General features: G+C 34.8%; 1 protein-coding gene across 2 annotated transcripts in view; it reads left to right on the top strand.

Moving 5' to 3' along the window:
• The first annotated feature begins 12,790 nt into the window (after nt 1-12,790).
• sro (SDR family oxidoreductase shroud) overlaps nt 12,791-18,719 on the top strand; it is a 39,641-nt gene continuing 33,712 nt past the window's right edge. Inside the window, exon 1 of one of the 2 annotated variants that reach the window (XM_023165671.2) lies at nt 12,791-13,425. In XM_023165671.2, the coding sequence (XP_023021439.1) occupies nt 12,972-13,425 (454 nt within the window). In that variant the 5' untranslated portion in view covers nt 12,791-12,971. The remainder of the gene's footprint in view (nt 13,426-18,719) is intronic. The other variant, XM_023165670.2, reaches the window with a different exon arrangement.

Here is an 18,719-nt window from a genome sequence, read left to right as displayed (position 1 = left end):
GTGAATTTACTTGTGTTTACTTCTATACGGTGATGAAGTTTATAATGCATACTGTTTATTACCAGCAAATGAAGAAAAGAAAAAGTTGAAATCACACGAAAAACAGGGCACATGGTCTGAGGAATACTACCAGAATGAAAAAGAGCTATTGATGTGAAATGGGTATTCAGAACAAAAGCAGACGGGACCAAAAAGGCAAAATAAGTGGCGAAAGGTTTTCAAATACAGGAGGAGAATTAATTTGAAGCAGTTTATTCGCCAGTCGCAAAAACACCTACTATAGGACTTTTGTTTTCTATAGCACTACAACCTGATATAAAAATAACGCAATTAGATTATTCCTACAGCATTTTTGAATGGAACACTTGAAAAAGAAGTTTTCATTCATCCGCCATAAGGACTAAAAACCAAATCACCTATATTGAGATTAAATAAATCATTATACGGTTCACGTGAAGCATCAAAAGTGTGGAATGACACTTTCAATATATTTGTAGCAGAAAACAACTTCAAACGATCAAAGCATGATTGTTGTTTGTATCATAAAGGAAATGTTTGGATATTGATATATGTTGACATTATGATATTGAAAAATGGTCATGATACTGAAGAAGTAGTAAAGTTATTAAAAGATAACTTTCAGGCAAAGAATTTGGAAGAAATAAAAATGTTTTTGGGCATGGAAATTACAAGACTGGAAAACAAAATAACGATAAAACAATAAAAATGTTTAGAAAAACTTTTAACTGAATTCAATATGGAAAAGGATTCCAAAACAACTCAGAAAGTGAAATAATTGTTGTCCCATATAGAAGACTAATTGATGGAATGATGTATCTATCTACTACTACAAGACCCGATGTTACGATTGCAGTTTCTTTTTTAAGTCGATTCTTAGATAGACCAACAGAAGAAACCGGAAAAGCAGGAAAAAGGGTTTTAGGCTATTTAGCAGGAACTAAAGACATAGAGCTAATTAATATAGGTAGAACTAGTGAATTGGATTTGAATTTGAAAGCCTTTTCAGATGCTGATTGGGATACCGTCAGTAGTAGTATCATATTTTATGGGGATAATCCCATATAATGGTTCTCAAAGATGCAAAACTGTTTCGTTATGTCAACAGACGAAACGGAATTTGTGGCAGCGGTTACTTGTGCACAGGACCTTGTGAATCTTAAGGAAATTTTGATTGATTTAAAAGTTGAGAACGATGCCGTACTTTATGGCGACAATAATAATTCAATTATTATGTCCAAAAGTATAGAATATGTGTCAACTGACCAAAATTTAGCATGTTAACTAAAGATTTAAGTAAAGATGTTTTTGCAAATCTTAGAGAATTGAGTCCAATATAATTAAAGTTATTTTCATTTCATAAAATTTCAAATTAAGGAGTAGTGTTAGAAATATAAAATGTCAACACTATATTTTCTATAACATGGGTCTCAGAACTAATGAGTAGGTTACACGACTTTTGTTATTTTTTTATTATTCATAGAAAAATATTTAGTATGGAAAGTTAATTTGCTAATGCTATAATAATGCTAATGCTAAAAATGCTAATGATTAACGAAAAAACAGATTTAAACAGATTTTTTATATTTTCAGACAAACGAAAGTCTATTTTTATTACCAACAATGTTTCATGGGAAAACTCTAATATTCATTCAAATATATTATTTGAAATTTTTTTCCCAAACTTACTTTTAGAAAGTGAATTTGAAGTTTCATTATAATTCAACAGTCATATAAATAACTAACATTTTATTCAAAGGTCAAAATTATATGCGGAATTGGAACGTTTGTTGAATTTACTCGAATAATACATACCATTGACTGATGAATAAAAATGTTTGTTCATTGCTGAGTTGAACTATATGTAGGTATATAGATTATTTTTCAGCATAACATAATAAATTGGCGTTCCATTTTCCAATACTCTGAAACAATATTTTTCTTTGGCATCAATAAAAGCTTCAAGTTATTTCATTAGTCTTTTTTATTCAAATAACAATTTCATTTATGTAACATTTTAAATCAAGTGCCATTTAAAATAGAACAAATTTTGCGAACAATCGTTTTTAATTTTTCCAACAAATGCATGAATCAATTGAATTCAAACAAATAAATTGTTAGGTGAATAAATTTGTTACGGTTCCCAAAATCGTAGATATTTGCCTGAACATATTTAATGATCCTGAAAAATCATTTCAAATTGTAACCTGCATGCTGGCTACCAGAATATTCTTGTTTGCCAATGGAGAGAAACATCATTCAATTACTGAATTCCAAATTGAAAAAAATCTTATAGTATTTCCAATTATTCAAAATTATTCAGATTACTCAGATAATTCAAGTCCTCAATATTTTTGTTTAGCGCTTGTGGATATTGTAAATAAAAAATTCATTTTCTTGAACCCCTACGGAAGTACTAAAATTGAAATTTATAAATATTTGAATTCATTTTTGAAGTATTTAGAATATTATAATGAAGTCAATGGAACATATTTGTATACTGACTAGTGGTCAATCGAAATTAAAGAACACGATAAACAAGTAGATTCATATAACTGTGGGGTTTTTATTATAAATTTTTTCAATAAGTTTGTGAAAGGGGAAAATTTAAATAATAAGCTTATTTGCTCTAAGGTGTAATTCACTTTAGCATCACACATAACTTAAGTGAAAGGCTTTGCACAGTTATTTTCAACAAACCTATTATTGAATTATTAATAACTAAGTAACTGAACATTTTTTAAAGGTTTAATGTAGTTAGTATTAGTTATTATAGTGATTGACTTATACCCGCAATCTTAATTTTGGGGTTTGTTATTACAGAGTGGCTTCTCCATTCATTTTTTTTTCTCGATTGATTGGTATTGAGGTCAATTTTGTACAGAGTGGCCCCAAGTTCATTACATTTTTTAGTTGCTTGTTTATGAAGCGAATTTTGTACAGGATGGCCCCAAATTCATTACATTTTTTTTTAGTTACGTGTTTATGAAGTGAATTTTGTACATGGTGACACTTGACTAATTTAATTTTTTCCAATTAATCAGTTTGGATGTAAGTTTGTGCAGGATGTACCGCTTCATTTTTTTTTTGTTTTTTTGGAAAGGTCGGGTTTATATTCCAGTTTATTGAAATAGCATAACACGAAAATATTTGACTATTCATAAATGACCATGGAAGTCAACCGTTTACTTAGCGATGAATTGGCCTATGAACTATATGTAAGGGGTATGCCCTTTGGAAATACTGTTGCTGAGAAAAGATCGATTCTTCGTGATGCGTTGAAGAGAGAGAAACAAAGTGGGACGGTTAGCTTTCCTAAAGTATTTTTGGACCCGAATGTGGAAATATCCATGTGCGAGAAAAAACTCAACGATCTGGAACAGGATATTCTGGGATGGGATCAGGCCAATGGATAAAATGAATTTCACAGAATTTATAGTCGGTTACAACACATCTCACTTCGTCTCGATCGGTTCTCGGGAAAGGAAGTGGAAGAAGAGATCACGCGGCTGATACTTGTGTCCAAATGCTCTCGTTTGATTGGAGAGGTGAATTTGGCTCGACAAAGGTCTTTTGTGCATTCTCATTGTAGTGGACAGGTAGCAGTGATTCATGAAGAGTCAGCAAGAGTGGGGGCATCTCTTCTGGATATTCCTAATCCAACCTTGGTACATTCTCCCATTGAACAGCGTGAGAACACCCTGGTAGTGAATGACCTGATATCATTTGAAGATATTCCAGCTCATCGTGGCGTGATATTTCACGATGGAGTATACGATACAATGGCAGGACCAGCGTGAATGACTTTCTCGAACGGGTAGAGGAACTGCGTGTGTCTCGAGGAGTGCCGAAGACGTAACTTCTACGCGTCGAAGACGCAACTTCTACGCGCTGCACCGGAGATATTCGTACAAGATGCTCTCATGTGGTATCGGACGGGAATATTTACATCGTGGGATGACCTGACGGAACAGCTTAGACAAGCATTTAGGCCTTACGATTATGAATATAGCCTTTGGGATGAGATAAGACGGCGTACGCAGGGTTCCCAGGAGAAGGTTCTGAACTTCATTATAGCGATGGAGAACTTCTTTCGCAAATTAGACCACCCACCCGATGAAGAAGCTAGAGTAAGTCTCATCAGAAGAAATTTAATGCCATACCTGCAATCCCAGCTTGCCCTTCAACAGATGTCTACTATCTCTGACCTGACTCGTCTCTGTCGTATGATCGAAGAAACTGAAATGCGAACACAAAAATTGTACCACCACCAGCCAGTTACCGGAATCTTCTAGAACCCGAGTTAGCCTATAAAAAACCACAGAACCACTCAAATGTAGCTGCAGTGAACATCCGAAGAGAGGACCGGAACGAGACCTCAGAAACGCCCCCAACAAGCACAAAAATCTGTTCCTCAGCAATATGTTGGAATTGCCGCAGCACCGAACATAAATTCAGGTCTTGTTCACAGCCAAGAAAAAAATTATGTTTTAGATGTGGAAAGGATAATGTTTTCGCCAGTTCTTGCCCACATTGTATAAAAAACGGGAGACGGGGTCAACAGTAGGCCGACTGTTGCCGATAAAATCCCCTGAGGCCGAATACTCAAAAATACTCTTGGACTACGTACTTGCGCACGCTAAAGATGACACCAGACCCTACCTGAAGGTTTCAATTTTCGGAGGTTCTTCTCTTGGGTTATTGGACAGCGGCTGCACAGGCACAATACTAGGAGGTCCCGGTTGGAACATCCTGAAGTCTATTTGCGCATCAACCCAATCAACGTGTATTGTTGCAAATGGACAGTCGTGCTCAATATCAGAAAATGTTTCCGTTCCGTTCAAGTTATATGATCGGGTCAAGGTTCTGGATGTACTTGTGGTACCATCGTTACCCCATACACTGATACTAGGGATGGATTTCTGGAGGGCTATGAAGATTGTTCCCGATATGTTTTCGGGTGAATGGTGTTTCAGGAATGATCAACATGTGCTACAACCTTCCACTATGGCACTAGCTTCAATCGATTCCCTCACTATGGAACAGCTACAGACTTTGAATGTTGTTATATTGAAGAGACTTTTCAGTCGAACATGTTATTCGCACGGATCATCCACCTATCTGCCAGCGATATTACCCTCTCTCACATGCCCTGCAACAACAAGTTGATCAGGAGCTTGAGAAGATGCTTCGGGACGGAGTAATTGAGCCTTCCCAATCACCATGGGCGTCCCTCCCCTATATTACTCATCAAGAAGAACGATGGGAGCTATAGGTTTGTAGTCGATTTCAGGGAGCTCAATAAGGTCACCATTCGCGACGCGTACCCACTCCCAATAGTGAGTGCTACATTAGACAAATTGCGAAATTCTCATTACCTCACCACCCTGGACATAAAATCGGCTTATTGGCAAATACCCCTGTCTGAGCAGTCAAAGCCTCTGACAGCGTTTGTGGTGCCCAACCGAGGATTGTATCAATTTCGCAGCCACGTGGCAACGGTTCATAGACCATGTAGTAGGGATAGACCTCGAACAATATGTATTTGTCTATCTGGATGATGTTAACATCTGTACCCCTACTTTTGCGCAACACCTCGAGGTATTGCGAGAAGTACTAACCCGGCTCACGAGGGCCGGTCTCACACTTAATCGAGAACAGTGCCACAAGTCGGAATTATGTTATCTTGGCTACGTAGTTGGAGCAGGGGGACTCATGGTTGATCCGTCTAAGGTAGAAGCTATTTTACAAATCACAGCACCCAAGTCCGTGAGCGACGTGAGGAGACTGATTGGTCTTGCGTCATGGTACCGACGATTCGTACCAAATTTCTCCTCACTCACAGCACTTTTGTGCAATTTATTGAGGAAGGGTCAGAAATTTGTGTGGGACTTAAGTTGAGAGGAAGCCCCAGCATCTCTCAAGAACCATCTGATTTCTGCACCTATCTTAACCTGCCCGAATTTCGCAAAACCTTTCACGGTGCAGAAGACGCTTCAGATTTTGGACTCGGCGCTGTTCTCATCCAGCAGGATAATGATGGCGAGAAGGTGATCAGTTACCTTAGCCGTTCACTGTCGAAGGTTGAAAGAAAGTATAGCACCACAGAAAAGGAATGCTTAGCTGTGTTGTTTGCCATCGAAAAATCCAGACCATATATTGAAGGTACGACATTTGCAGTAGTTACCGATCACTACAGCCTTAAGTGACTGAACCAAATCAAAGATCCCGTCGGCAGAATCGCTAGGTAGGTGGTCAGACTCCAACAATACGATTTCGAAATAATTCACAGGAAGGGAAAGGAGCACGTCGTTCCGGATGCTCTGTCCAGGTCGGTACCTTGTGTGGACGAAATGGAGTCTGATGGAACACTTAAGAATTCGAAAGACACTTGGTACAAGAATATGTGTACTCAGGTGACAAACAACCCAGAAAAATTTCCTCAGTGGCGTTTTGAGAACAACATCCTTTTCAAACACGTGAATCGAGTCTACCCAGAATTACGAGAAAACTCCGATAACTGGCTCGTCGTAGCGGCGCAGAGCGGCACTCATACAAGAACATCATAATCCTCCCACTTGTGGTCACCTCGGTGTGTATAAAACTACATCTCGATTAAAACTACTTTTAATCGGCGGTCATTCAAGTTCAATATAGTCTGCGAGGGTCCCGCATTTTGAAAGGTGAATTGAAAGGTGTATTTTGTAATTTTGGATAGGAAGGAAAAAAATTAAAAAAGAAACTAAAAGTAAATATAACATTTGTTCTTACCCATTTGTTCTTACCCAATATATATATATATATATATATATATATATATATATATATATATATATATATATATATATATACACATATATATACCAGGTGTCCCACATTTTATGTGACAGGCAATATCTGGTTTGTTGAAGGAGATACACAAAAATGTTTCATACAGAAGTTTTAGGAGTTCATGAGAGCTATATTTTGATATAATTTTTAAATATACAGGGTGTTTGGTGTAGGTGCTAAAGACCAAAATTCCATTTTTTAAAATAGAACGCTCTGTATATCATTACATATTCAGATGCTACGTTAAATTCTGATATCATTTCATGTTTGGTTTTTGAAATTCGGTTACGGCGTTGTTGAGTTATTGCTTAAAATGTAAAGTCTTGAGAACGACTATTATTTTTGAAAATATCTCATACAATTATTCTCTCTGCATCAGATCACATGAAAATTAGTCAAAATTTTGGGTGTTCGAAGTAATGGTTTCAATTTTGAGTTGTGGAATTCAGTCAGGAATCATTTTGAATATGAAACAATTGCGAAATTGAAAGAAGTGTATTCGAAAACAAATCTTTAATTAATAACAATGTAAATAATATAACTTGATAAATCATTTCATAAGAATGGTAGGTACCTAGAAATAAGTTATAAAAATTGTTCAAAGTGGTGCCCATTAGATATCATACAGGCTTCGAAACGTCGAATCACTTCTCTCGTACAAGTCGCTCTTATAATATCAGGCGTAATATCACTGCACGCTAGTCGAATTTTCATTTTCAGGTCATCCACATTCGAAGGGGGAATAGTGAAAACAATATCTTTTAAATAACCCCATAGGAAAAAATCAAGCGGTGATTAATCTGGGGAAAGAGCCGGCCACCGAATTGGATCCTTATTACCAATCCATCTATTTGGGTACGTTCTATCCAGATATTCAGTAACAACCTGTGAATTGTGAGGAGGAGCACCATCTTGTTGCCACCAAATTCCTTGTCGTTCTGCTATGGGAATATTTTCCATCAACTGGATCAAATCATTTCCTAGAAAATGTAAATATCGCAATTCATTGAGATTTTCATTGAAAAAATAAGGTCCTATGATGCGGCCATTGAATAATCCACACCATACATTAATACCCCAAGTAGTTTGAAAATTACTTTTGCGGACCCAGTGGGGATTTTCTTGAGACCAATAGTGACTGTTACGTCGATTCACAACTCCATTATTGTGGAATCGCGATTCATCGATCCACAAAATTTGACTGAATATGTTAGGACTTTCATGTAATATTACCTGAATACAAGCAATGAATTCAAGTCGTCGTTCAAAGTCCGTGGGTTTCAAACCTTGTACCAACTGAATTTTGAATGGGTGGTATTTATTTTCTTTCAGAATTCTCTGTACATTAGATTTACTCACACCGACTTCTTCTGCAATAGTACGGATAGAAACATGTGGATGAATAATAATATAAATCTTCAGTTCTAACAGATTTCGTATGATGACGATGCTTTATAGTAGAAGGAAATGACCCAGTTCGCAATTTTTCTACAACTCTCGAAAAAGTCATTCGTGACGGAATGGGTCTGTCTGGAAAACGTTCTTGGTATAGACGTTGTGCTTGACGGCAGTTTTTCTGACATTCCCCAAAAATTAATAACATATCAATGCAATCACTTGGACTAAACGCGAAAGGCATACTGGAGTTTTCGCACAAAGAATACAGTTACTGTTTTGCAAAGAATCACTGAATCGAACTGACAAGTAGATACAATTCAACAGCATTTGTTACTATGGCATCAACAAGCATAAGCTACTTCATGAAATTGTGCAATATAAAGCAATTCACCCTCAAGTTAGTCACATTCTCAAGAATTTCAATATTATATTCAACTGATATCGATATCGTATCGTAGAGGTGAGAATAATGGTTTGTATTCAGTAGTAGTCTAGTTCAATTTAATAAAAGATATAGACTGGATTCGTGTACGAGTAAATAAGTTTTTTTGAAACTTTATATTTAACGAAAAGTGCAATAACTCAACAACGCCGTAACCGAATTTCAAAAACCAAACATGAAATGATATCAGAATTTAACAGGGCGTTCTATTTTAAAAAATGGAATTTTGGTCTTTAGCACCTACAAAAAACACCCTGTATATTTAAAAATTATATCAAAATATAGCTCTCATGAACTCCTAAAACTTCTGTATGAAACATTTTTGTGTATCTCCTTCAACAAACCAGATATTGCCTGTCACATAAAATGTGGGACACCCCACACACACACACATATATATATATATATATATATATATATATATATATATATATATATATATATATATATATATATATATATATATATATATAAATATCTTTGGTATAGGACGAACATTTTTCAAACAACAACAAATCATAGTAGTTTAATTTAGGTAAATCTTCAAATCTAACTTTGATTTGCATTAAAAAGGTGTCCAATATTCCATTATGAATCTGTTTATAATTTTGTCTCAAATCAGGTGAGTCTAAATTGGTTTTTATTTATTTCGCCGCCGGCGGTTCGAGAGTTAAATCAACTGATTCGAAAAAATTAGTAAAAAATGTATCGTTATTTCTAAAATTCATCAAAATTTCTGTTAAATTGTTTAACCGTTGTTTTGAGTAATTAATATCTGTTGATTGATTTTGAAGAATTGAAAAAACAACATCGGTATGATCAAATATTAATTTAAATATTTCTAACAAGAAACAAAACTTGTGATCATTTAAAATATATTTGAAACCTCTCGCCCCTCTAAGACTTTGGTCGTAGGTTTTAAAATCGTCACTGTTTACGATAAAATCAAAGACATCAATCAATTTGTCTTTGTTTGAATGCACTGAAATTACTGTTCTAGATGTAGAATTCCAACGCGTAGCAGCAAAAGTTGGCATTCGGCTACCACATATTTCATTTAAAACATGGCTTCTTTTGGTGGATTTTGAAAAAAATGCCGAAAATCCAGACAAACCTAAAAAAAAATACAAGGCAATCTTTTATGTTGTTGCACGCTTTGCTTAATACTAAATTTAGGGCGTGGGCGTGACAATGCGTAAAAAGTGTATGAGGAGCTATGGACTTTATTTTAGTTTGTAAATCATTTAAATGGCCGGCCATGACCGCAGCCCTATCATAGGTTTGTACAATTAATTTTTGCCTAAAATTATAGGTGTCGCGTACGAATTGAAAAATTAAACAAATCGTCAGCTGTGCGCCCAGATGAAACATCATGAAAACCCATACAACGTTCTATCACATTACCATCTTTGACATTATTATTATTATTATTATTTATTAACTTCAGGTACAATATAAAATATAGAATATAGACATAGTAAAAACAAGTTAAGTTAATAAACTAACAAGTCACATATAGGTAATATCGGTAGTTTCATCAATTTCCCATGCAAAAAAACACTTTCAATCTCCTTGCTTATATTTTCCTTAATAATATATGCCACACTCTCTATAAGCTCATTTTGGATGGTTTTTGAGGTGCCCGAAAAAACGCTACCGTTTAAAAAAGTGCCAAATTGTGAATCATATTTGCCCCATAACATTAAAATTTCCTTGTAATTGCCGCGATTAATCGAATCTTCGGTTTCATCGTGTCCGCGAAAAGCTAATTCTTCGGAACTCAAATAAATCGTAATATCGATAAGTCTTTTTAAATTCAACCGGTTTTCCCTAACCTGATTATTAAAAGAAATTATGGTCTCTTTTTGAGCTGTATCTAGAACTGTTGCTATATTTTGTTTGCTAAACAATTTTAATTTACAAGACAAAAATATATGCTCCTTAGATTTAAAATGTCTTTCTGTAGAACGAGGTAAATTTTTTAAATCAGAGTATCTTATTTTAGACCACGTTTGGTATTTGGTTTGTACGGAAAATAAAACACTGGGCCAACAAAAAAGTTTTTCTCGTTCAATGGAGTCTGTTAACCAATCGCATTTATTGTACCAACTAATATTAAATCCTCGATTTTGTCGATTATCTGACGCTTTAATTGAAATCAAATTTGATTGAGGCCTTCTCAGAGTTTTAATAATGTAAAATTATCATAAAATAAAGACTTGAAATTATTTGTCAGCAACCAATCGACTATATCGTCAGATTTTTTAATTTCGTCGAACTTATTCATAATAAATGAAAAAAAAACTTACCGAAAAGTGAAATCCTGAGAACACCTTGAAATTGAAAGAAAACACTTTGAAAACACATTGAAAATATTTCCAAAAAGCACTGCTATAATACAATATTGCCTGTTTTATACACAAATCACTAATATTATCAAGAAACACTAAAACGATTTACCGAAATATTTTTCAGTCCCGGTCCGTCACGGCATCCCGTCCCAATAATTACCAACGAAGTCGAACACTAATGAAGACCAACTGGAGGCTAGCCTCCACTAACGCTCTACAACTAAAATAACAAATCGGGACGTATGTCGCTGGCTGGTTCGGAGCTTGTGTTTTTTAAAGCGGTCGGAGGCTTAGCTCCCTTGCAACGTATCAACGTATATGGCATTTATTATTTCGGGTTGATGGTTTCTTCGTTATTCGTTCGTAGGCGGGCAGTGCGTTTGAGGTTCGTTGATGCAGGATACAGTGTGGTACGCACTACGTAGTGGATGATAGTATTTTTTCGAGCAAATTATATATTTATATAAAAAATTAATGGTAAAACAATGATACCCAAGCATTTTTAGAAAAAATAATCATAATTATTTGTCAATATCTTTTAATTTATTACGATGAATAGCCTCAAATTTTATGGAAGGTTAAGCCTCCCTTGCCTCCTCTGACGAGCCGCCGCTAGTTAGAACTTCGCGCCATGATAAATATGGAAGTGAGAGGGAGGATGCAAACGGCGGGTTGTCAGTTTCCAGACATGACAATTTTGCATGAGCGCGAACCACTGAGGCAAACGCAAGAAGTGTTGCCTACTTATGTAGAAACACCGAGAATACCGACAAATATCGCCATTGTTAACTTCGGTGAAGAGTCGAGAGAGCAGTATTTAAGCAGACAGGAATATGGACAGGACTTCCGACGCCAAGCCTCGTAATGCCTTCAGAGGAAAACCCTTAGAGGTCCCCGAGAGACAGACATGCGACGTCAGGTGTCGCGATGGCCTTGAGAGGAAACCCTTAGAGGTTTTCAGAAGACGGATGCACAGACAGGCGCGCCGTGTGTCTGCGAAGTGATTATAACTGGAGCCCCAATGGAAGAATTAGGGGGTGGAGGTAGGCCACGGGGTCAACCTGATGTCAGCAGGGACATGGGGGTGGCTTCATGGCGAGGTCTTTCTAAAAATCCGAAATATCAACCATCACAGTACTCAGAGCAACTCTGTCACAACTAACCTACTGCTGTAAACAAACTGGAAATGAATATCGAAATCACGGGGATTTAGGTCTATGAGGCGAGCCACGGCAAAGTGAGTCATGGGAACGGCAGGACTATGATCCCGCAGGATACAGAGCCTTCCCCGTCACTTGGCCTGCCTTATATAGGGAGGCCGACTATAAATTTGAAGTGGATATGTTTAATCATTTATCCTATTATATTAAGTTAAATTAAGATCATATTCATTCAATACGCCTTTTTTATCGTACATAAAACACCTTCACAGTTGAGATTATTCTATTGAAGTGTACCTACAGTATTCAAATATAACAACAGTTGACGGCGGACAACAAACTTTTATTTTGAAATGTTTCATTCACAAGAGAAATGCAAATATTCGGATAAACATAAAGAAGCCTTTATCCTAATTTGGTACAGAATAATAAATGTGAATGTTCAAATATAACAGAAAACTTCAACCAACAGAAACATGCTGAAATTCCAAATAGATCAATTGATAAATCCATCGAAATCATTAGGGAATTTAAGAACTGGTCTATAACTCAAAAAAAGAAGTAGAAAATGGAAGAACTTTTTCATTGTTATTATTATGTCAATTGTGTCAATACTGTTTTTGAAACAGTAACATTTGAGGTTAAGCTTTTGGTCATTTTCGTGTTTGGAAAACCGCTTCTCAAGCGGTCTGTTCGAATCAATGACCATTGTCTATAAAAACAAAAATGACCTGTTAATTTCTTAAGAGGTAACATTCATTGTTGGAAAAGATGGGTTCGCTATCAAAATTTCTACTGATAGCATTTGAAATAACGAATGAACTTTACACAGCCCTAGGGGCAGGAGTTCTGGGCATGGTCGTTCTACTAAAACATGGTTTCCAAAATCATCAGTGCGTAAAAACCCTGTCGGTGGTTGCCTTCACGGCAGGATGCTGGGTTTACATTAATAGGGAACATGAAAGTCTCAAACCGTCCAAGAAGAAAGTAGTGTGTATTACTGGATGTGACTCGGGCTTAGGGTTTTCCTTAGCGCAGCATGCCGTGCAAATGGGGTTCACAGTGATTGCGGGATTCTTAAGTTTGGATTCTAAGGGGTGTAAGGAAATCAAGCAGTTATTCGGGAGTAATATCATCCAAATACAGTTAGACATAACAGATAGCAGTAGCGTGCAAGCTTCGGTTCAAACATTGGAACATTTTTTGGGCAGAAATCCAGGATATTGTAAGTATCATAATTTAATAATATCAATAATGTTATATAACTTAACTTTACATACAACACTAATCTCATTGATATTAGTGTTTTTGTTGAAACTACAGCCCACGAACAAAGTAATTGTGATCCAATAACAGAAGTGTTGTTTCGATTCACCATAGGTCTCTTCAGAGGTGCTAGGCTTTACTATTAATACATTGTTATACTCCACTGTCCTTAAAGGATGAGCCTAATTAAAACACCATTTACACCTCCCCTTATGAAGATGCCATCTGTGGGCACAACACAAGACTTATTCTTGTGAAAAACTTAGTAGAAATTTAAGAAATGATTTTGAATTTCAAATTGAACGCAAGGATTCACCAACTTTGGGTGACTTATTTAACTTTTTGAACAAAAGAATAACAACTTGGAAATCATCTGCTCAAGGGATAGAAATGAAACAGAAAATAGAACAGAAATCAAAATATTTGAATAGACAATCGTCGGTTACTTATTACCATTCAGTTACTGATATTCACATCATTCTCAGTTACTTGTATTCAAGGAGGTAAAGAGCTGAAGTGTACGTATATATTGTTTCAGGTCTTACGATTTATGAATGTATGAAATTTTTCTCAGCATTACTTTTTTCAAAAAAAGATTTCATTCCTAAGGAAAGGCTTTGTTTCAATTGTTTCAGAAAATACTTGGTCTCTCAATGCACATCAAGGAATAGGTGTAGATACTGCTCAGGTAAACATTACACTCATTCACATGAGAATAGAGGTGTTGATTATTAAAAAAATTACTTATGTAGGTGAAAGTACTCATTCTCCTGAGTTGACTTCTCAGTCTAAAACTTAATCTCCAGTACCTCAACAATCGCACTCATTTTCTTCTAGTTCTCAAGATTCTATCTCCCAGTCTCAAAATCACTAAGATAATTCCCAACCATCTCACGCATTGACCTGCACTCATAAAGAAAATAATCAACATCATCTAGGAATCAAGTATTATGATTATCTACAGGAACGGTTATTTCATTATCAGAAAATGGTAAAACAAACAAGCTTCATTTGTTACTAAATGAAGAAGTGGCAAAAATGTTAGAAGTGAAACCATTGAAAATTATTACGACAATTACAGGTATATCTTAAAGCAGTAGTTACGAGTAAATTACCGAAATGGCAGGGATAGTTTTCAAGCCAAAGAGTTTAAATTGTATTATTTTGAAAAAAATAACTTGCGAACTTTCTCAAATGTGAATCGATACTTGTGGCAGCTGGAAGAGATTTTCTCAAATAAAATTTTGTTTTGTGAGGATAATATATTTGAGAATATTTTTGTCTCTATGACATAGCACAACTAAATAGGTGCATGGTAGGTTACCTCTCAAAAACAACATAGCAAATTCAAACTTGGGAGACTCTTTTGAAATGATAATGCAAAAATAATTCGTTGCATTCTCAATATAAGAAGTGTTACTTCAATATATTTTTTAATTTGAATCAAATTACTTATCAAATATGGATAGTTCAGGAAGCTTATAGATTTTTAAATATGAAAATGTCTTGTTCTAACAAAACCTTATGTGTCAGAATATGTGACTGTATCTTTTAAAAGTTCTTTTTCATTAGTGGGAATTATTAAAGTGTGAATAAACATGTTTATCTGTAACATTATTATAATACTTTTTTCATTATTCTTGATATTTTCATTATGGGAGGAAAAGTATAGATTAATTATCTTCACTGTTTTCTTTTCTTTAGTAATCATTTTGCCATTCACTTGTAATTCACTCTTGATTTACTAGTCAATTCCTGTATTTTTATCAAAATTCACGATTCACCAATTTCACCAAAATTACTTGTGAGGATGGAATGAAATCGTACCTTTGAGATAACTGTAGCAATATATTTGATATTTATATTGAAATATGTATTTGTATTTGTGTACCTGACAAGTTGAATTTATATTGTTTCATTATAGTTATAATTGTTATCTAAATATGGAATAAAAGTTTATATAGTAAATTTTTCTTCAGACAATAATTCAAAACATCCTACATTTTTTGGATTTAGCTGAAATTTTCAAAATTCTCTGTTATTAAATTGAAATATTTGCAATTTTAACCATTGCTTTAATTTTTTTTGAATCTTGTAGTCCATGAAATGTTTCTGATTGTTATTTTTTTTAAAATGCATATTTAATTTTTTATTTCTTGATTTGCAGAATCGGTGACCCATTCATTACTCATATGAATTCTGACATGACTTCAAAGTATTAACCCATTAGTGCATATTGTTCGTTTTATCGAACATGCGTATTCACGTCGGCGAAGAGAACGTCTGCCCATATTTTCAATTATTCCCCGTGAAAAAGTTGTTAACACATACAGAATTAACAGTTGGTTCAGTCATATGAGTGGTGAGAAGTGTAAACGTGTTAGTTTTGCTTGTTTATATAGTAATGGATAAAGAATTGTATTCAACTCGCCGCAGTGGTTAAGTTATTATACAATATCCATACTATTTATGACAAATACATGACGAGTAAAGTAAATTCTTTTACATGTACTTACATACCATTAACTAGTATCACAGATAACTCCCATCTAATCTTTATTTTTCTTGAAATCAGTCTACATTCCATGTTCGTTTTATTGAACATGGTTAGTTATTGTACATCTGTATACCTTTGGCAAAGTTATTTCCGAATGTTGCAGCAGATAGACCAACGGTGGATAACGCATTTTCGACTTCAAAGAATAAAAAAGCAGCATGGACCAATGAAGTTCACATTTTTAACATAAAACAAGAGTGCAACAAAAAAAAGCCACCAGAAGAAGTATATAGCAGAGTTTCCCCATTGGATTTTTTTTCACCTGTTTTTTGATGAAGAAGTGCTGTCCAACATACAAAGGCAAACCAATCTTTATGGTCAGCAAAAGAATGTGGATTTAAGAGTAACAACGAGTGAGCTTCTTGTCATATTTGGAGGCATGTTACTTTCAAGGTATGGTAAATATCCAAACAAGCTTATGTACTTGTCAAGTAAAAATGATGTTCCAAAAATACTATCTGAAAGTATGAGTCTCAATAGGTTTGAGCTCATCCTGAGGCATTTACATCTCAATGACAATAGTCAAATCGAAACTGACAATAAATTATATAAGTTACAGCTACTAATCGACAAGCTCAGTCAAAACTTTAAGTATTATAGTGGCCTGGATGAATATATAAGTATCGACGAAAGTATAATACCATAATATGGAAAACATTTTGCTAAGCAATATATCAAGGAAAAAACCTATTCGCTTTGGTTTCAAAAACTGGGCTTCGTGCCCTAATACTGGATACATGTTCAATTTTAACATATATACAGGAAAAAATAAAGACGCACAAAATGAACTTGCAGTTTTCAGTGTGGGAGGAAGTGTTGTGTTGGTTTGATAAAGTCAGCTGAAATACCACCAAAATGTGGCTACAAAATTTTCATGGATAACTACTTTACTTCCATCATCTGATTAACTTAGGATATTGTGCAATGGGTACTATGAGAGATAATAGATTACAATATTGCCCACTCAGAAAGCAACAGAAATACATGTCTAAGAAAAAATGGGGTGAATATTAATTTTCAATCACTCCAGCACCGCTTGCCGATGTCAGGTTTGATAAAATCAACCATCTGCCACAGTATATTGAAAAGGAAAGAAGATGTGTTAACTGTGGAAAAAAAGCAAAATTCATATGTGTGAAATGTGAGTGTTTCGTGAAGTATCATACTCCGTGAAGATGGATATTATTTTTGTTGCATTCATTTACCTTATATGTGAGTATGACGTTTGATAAATCGAACACTCTGTATTTATTAAATAGAAAAACTCATGCACTAATTGGTTAAGAAAAGAATTTGTAAATATGCTTGAGGTGAAAATGATTGAAAGACAAATTTATTCAAATAAACAAGAATCCAACAAAATGTGATTTGTCAAACCCAAAATATGGAATTTAAAAAAAGTATTTTCGAAAGGAAATCAAACTATTGTTGTTACTGAAGTAATTAACAAAATTCACACCTGCAGATGGATCTACTATGAGAGAGCTGAGAGTAATAGTAATTGGGTTAAATAAGGTGAAAAAAAAAATAAATTTTGAGTCCATTAAAAACACTCTCCAGTGTTCCAGTACGAACTATCAAGTTAAATTTTGAACTCAACATTTTTGAAAGAGATATTCGAAGTTTTTGGGCATGTCATACCAAATTATGCAAACAAATCTTTTGAGAAAGGAACATTCTTTATATAATATATTCGATAAAACAGAATTATTATGAATAATCAAGTTGCCTTGAAACTTTGTTGAAATACTATTTGTTAAATATTCTCAAGTATATCATGTCGAACGGTCGGTAGACAGGCGGTTCAACGTGGGTACTTTGTTCACTCACTCGAATTGACTGCCGTGTTGGCTGGTGGTTCAAGCCCTAGTCTGAACGATCGATTTTCACTTGCTATCGTTCAACCCGTGTTAGGAATCACACGTTAAAAGGAAAAACCTCGTTAATCCTTAGCTCGCACAAGTTTCGACTTCTGAGAGTTATTGTTCGTAGGGGTGCGACAGCTGGTTAACAGATAAAACTGTTTTTTTTTTTTAACAGAAACGGTCATAAATTATTGTAACTGTCAACTACTGTTCGAATATTTTTCGAAATGCCATTTTCTCATCAAGAAAAATGTGATATGTTAGAATCCTACTTGGTTTGTCAGAAAAATAATGTAAAACACTCCAACACCATAGCAATTCGATACCCGATCCTGAATTACCTAATTGGCTTTTTTTTTCTGTGCTTCATCGTCGATACAGTAACAATGAAAAAGATTTTGAGAAGAGGAGAACTAAAAAACGTTTTCTAATATCTGAAAATACAAGATTACTGAACAAGTGGTTGCTGCCAATATAATGTAAATACAAACAGAAATAAAAAAATGCACAGAGTTGATAGATCTTACAAATAAAGATGAAGAAAATGAAAACTACTCGGGGTTCACAACAGTGAACACAACTCTAAAAGACTATGGTTATTTTTGACAAGGATATCAGTTGAAGTTATAGGAGAAAATATTGATAAATATTTAAAAACCCGCACAAATTCAGACAATGTCAGCGTGAAAAAACTGCCAACTAAAAGTACTCGGCATGATAATCAATCCTTCATGGTAGGAGTTGAACTTCATCTTAAGGAACAGATCTATGAAAGTGGTTTATGGCCTGAAGGAGTGAGGTACAATCGCTTTAACTTTAAATTAGGTCAAC

Source organism: Leptinotarsa decemlineata, unplaced genomic scaffold, assembly GCF_025532065.1.
Source record: "Leptinotarsa decemlineata unplaced genomic scaffold, Ldec_3_MD MMD2_tig00078422_RagTag_RagTag, whole genome shotgun sequence".
Taxonomy (NCBI): Eukaryota; Metazoa; Arthropoda; class Insecta; order Coleoptera; family Chrysomelidae; genus Leptinotarsa; species Leptinotarsa decemlineata.
This window is presented reverse-complemented; position numbering and strand designations above follow the sequence as displayed.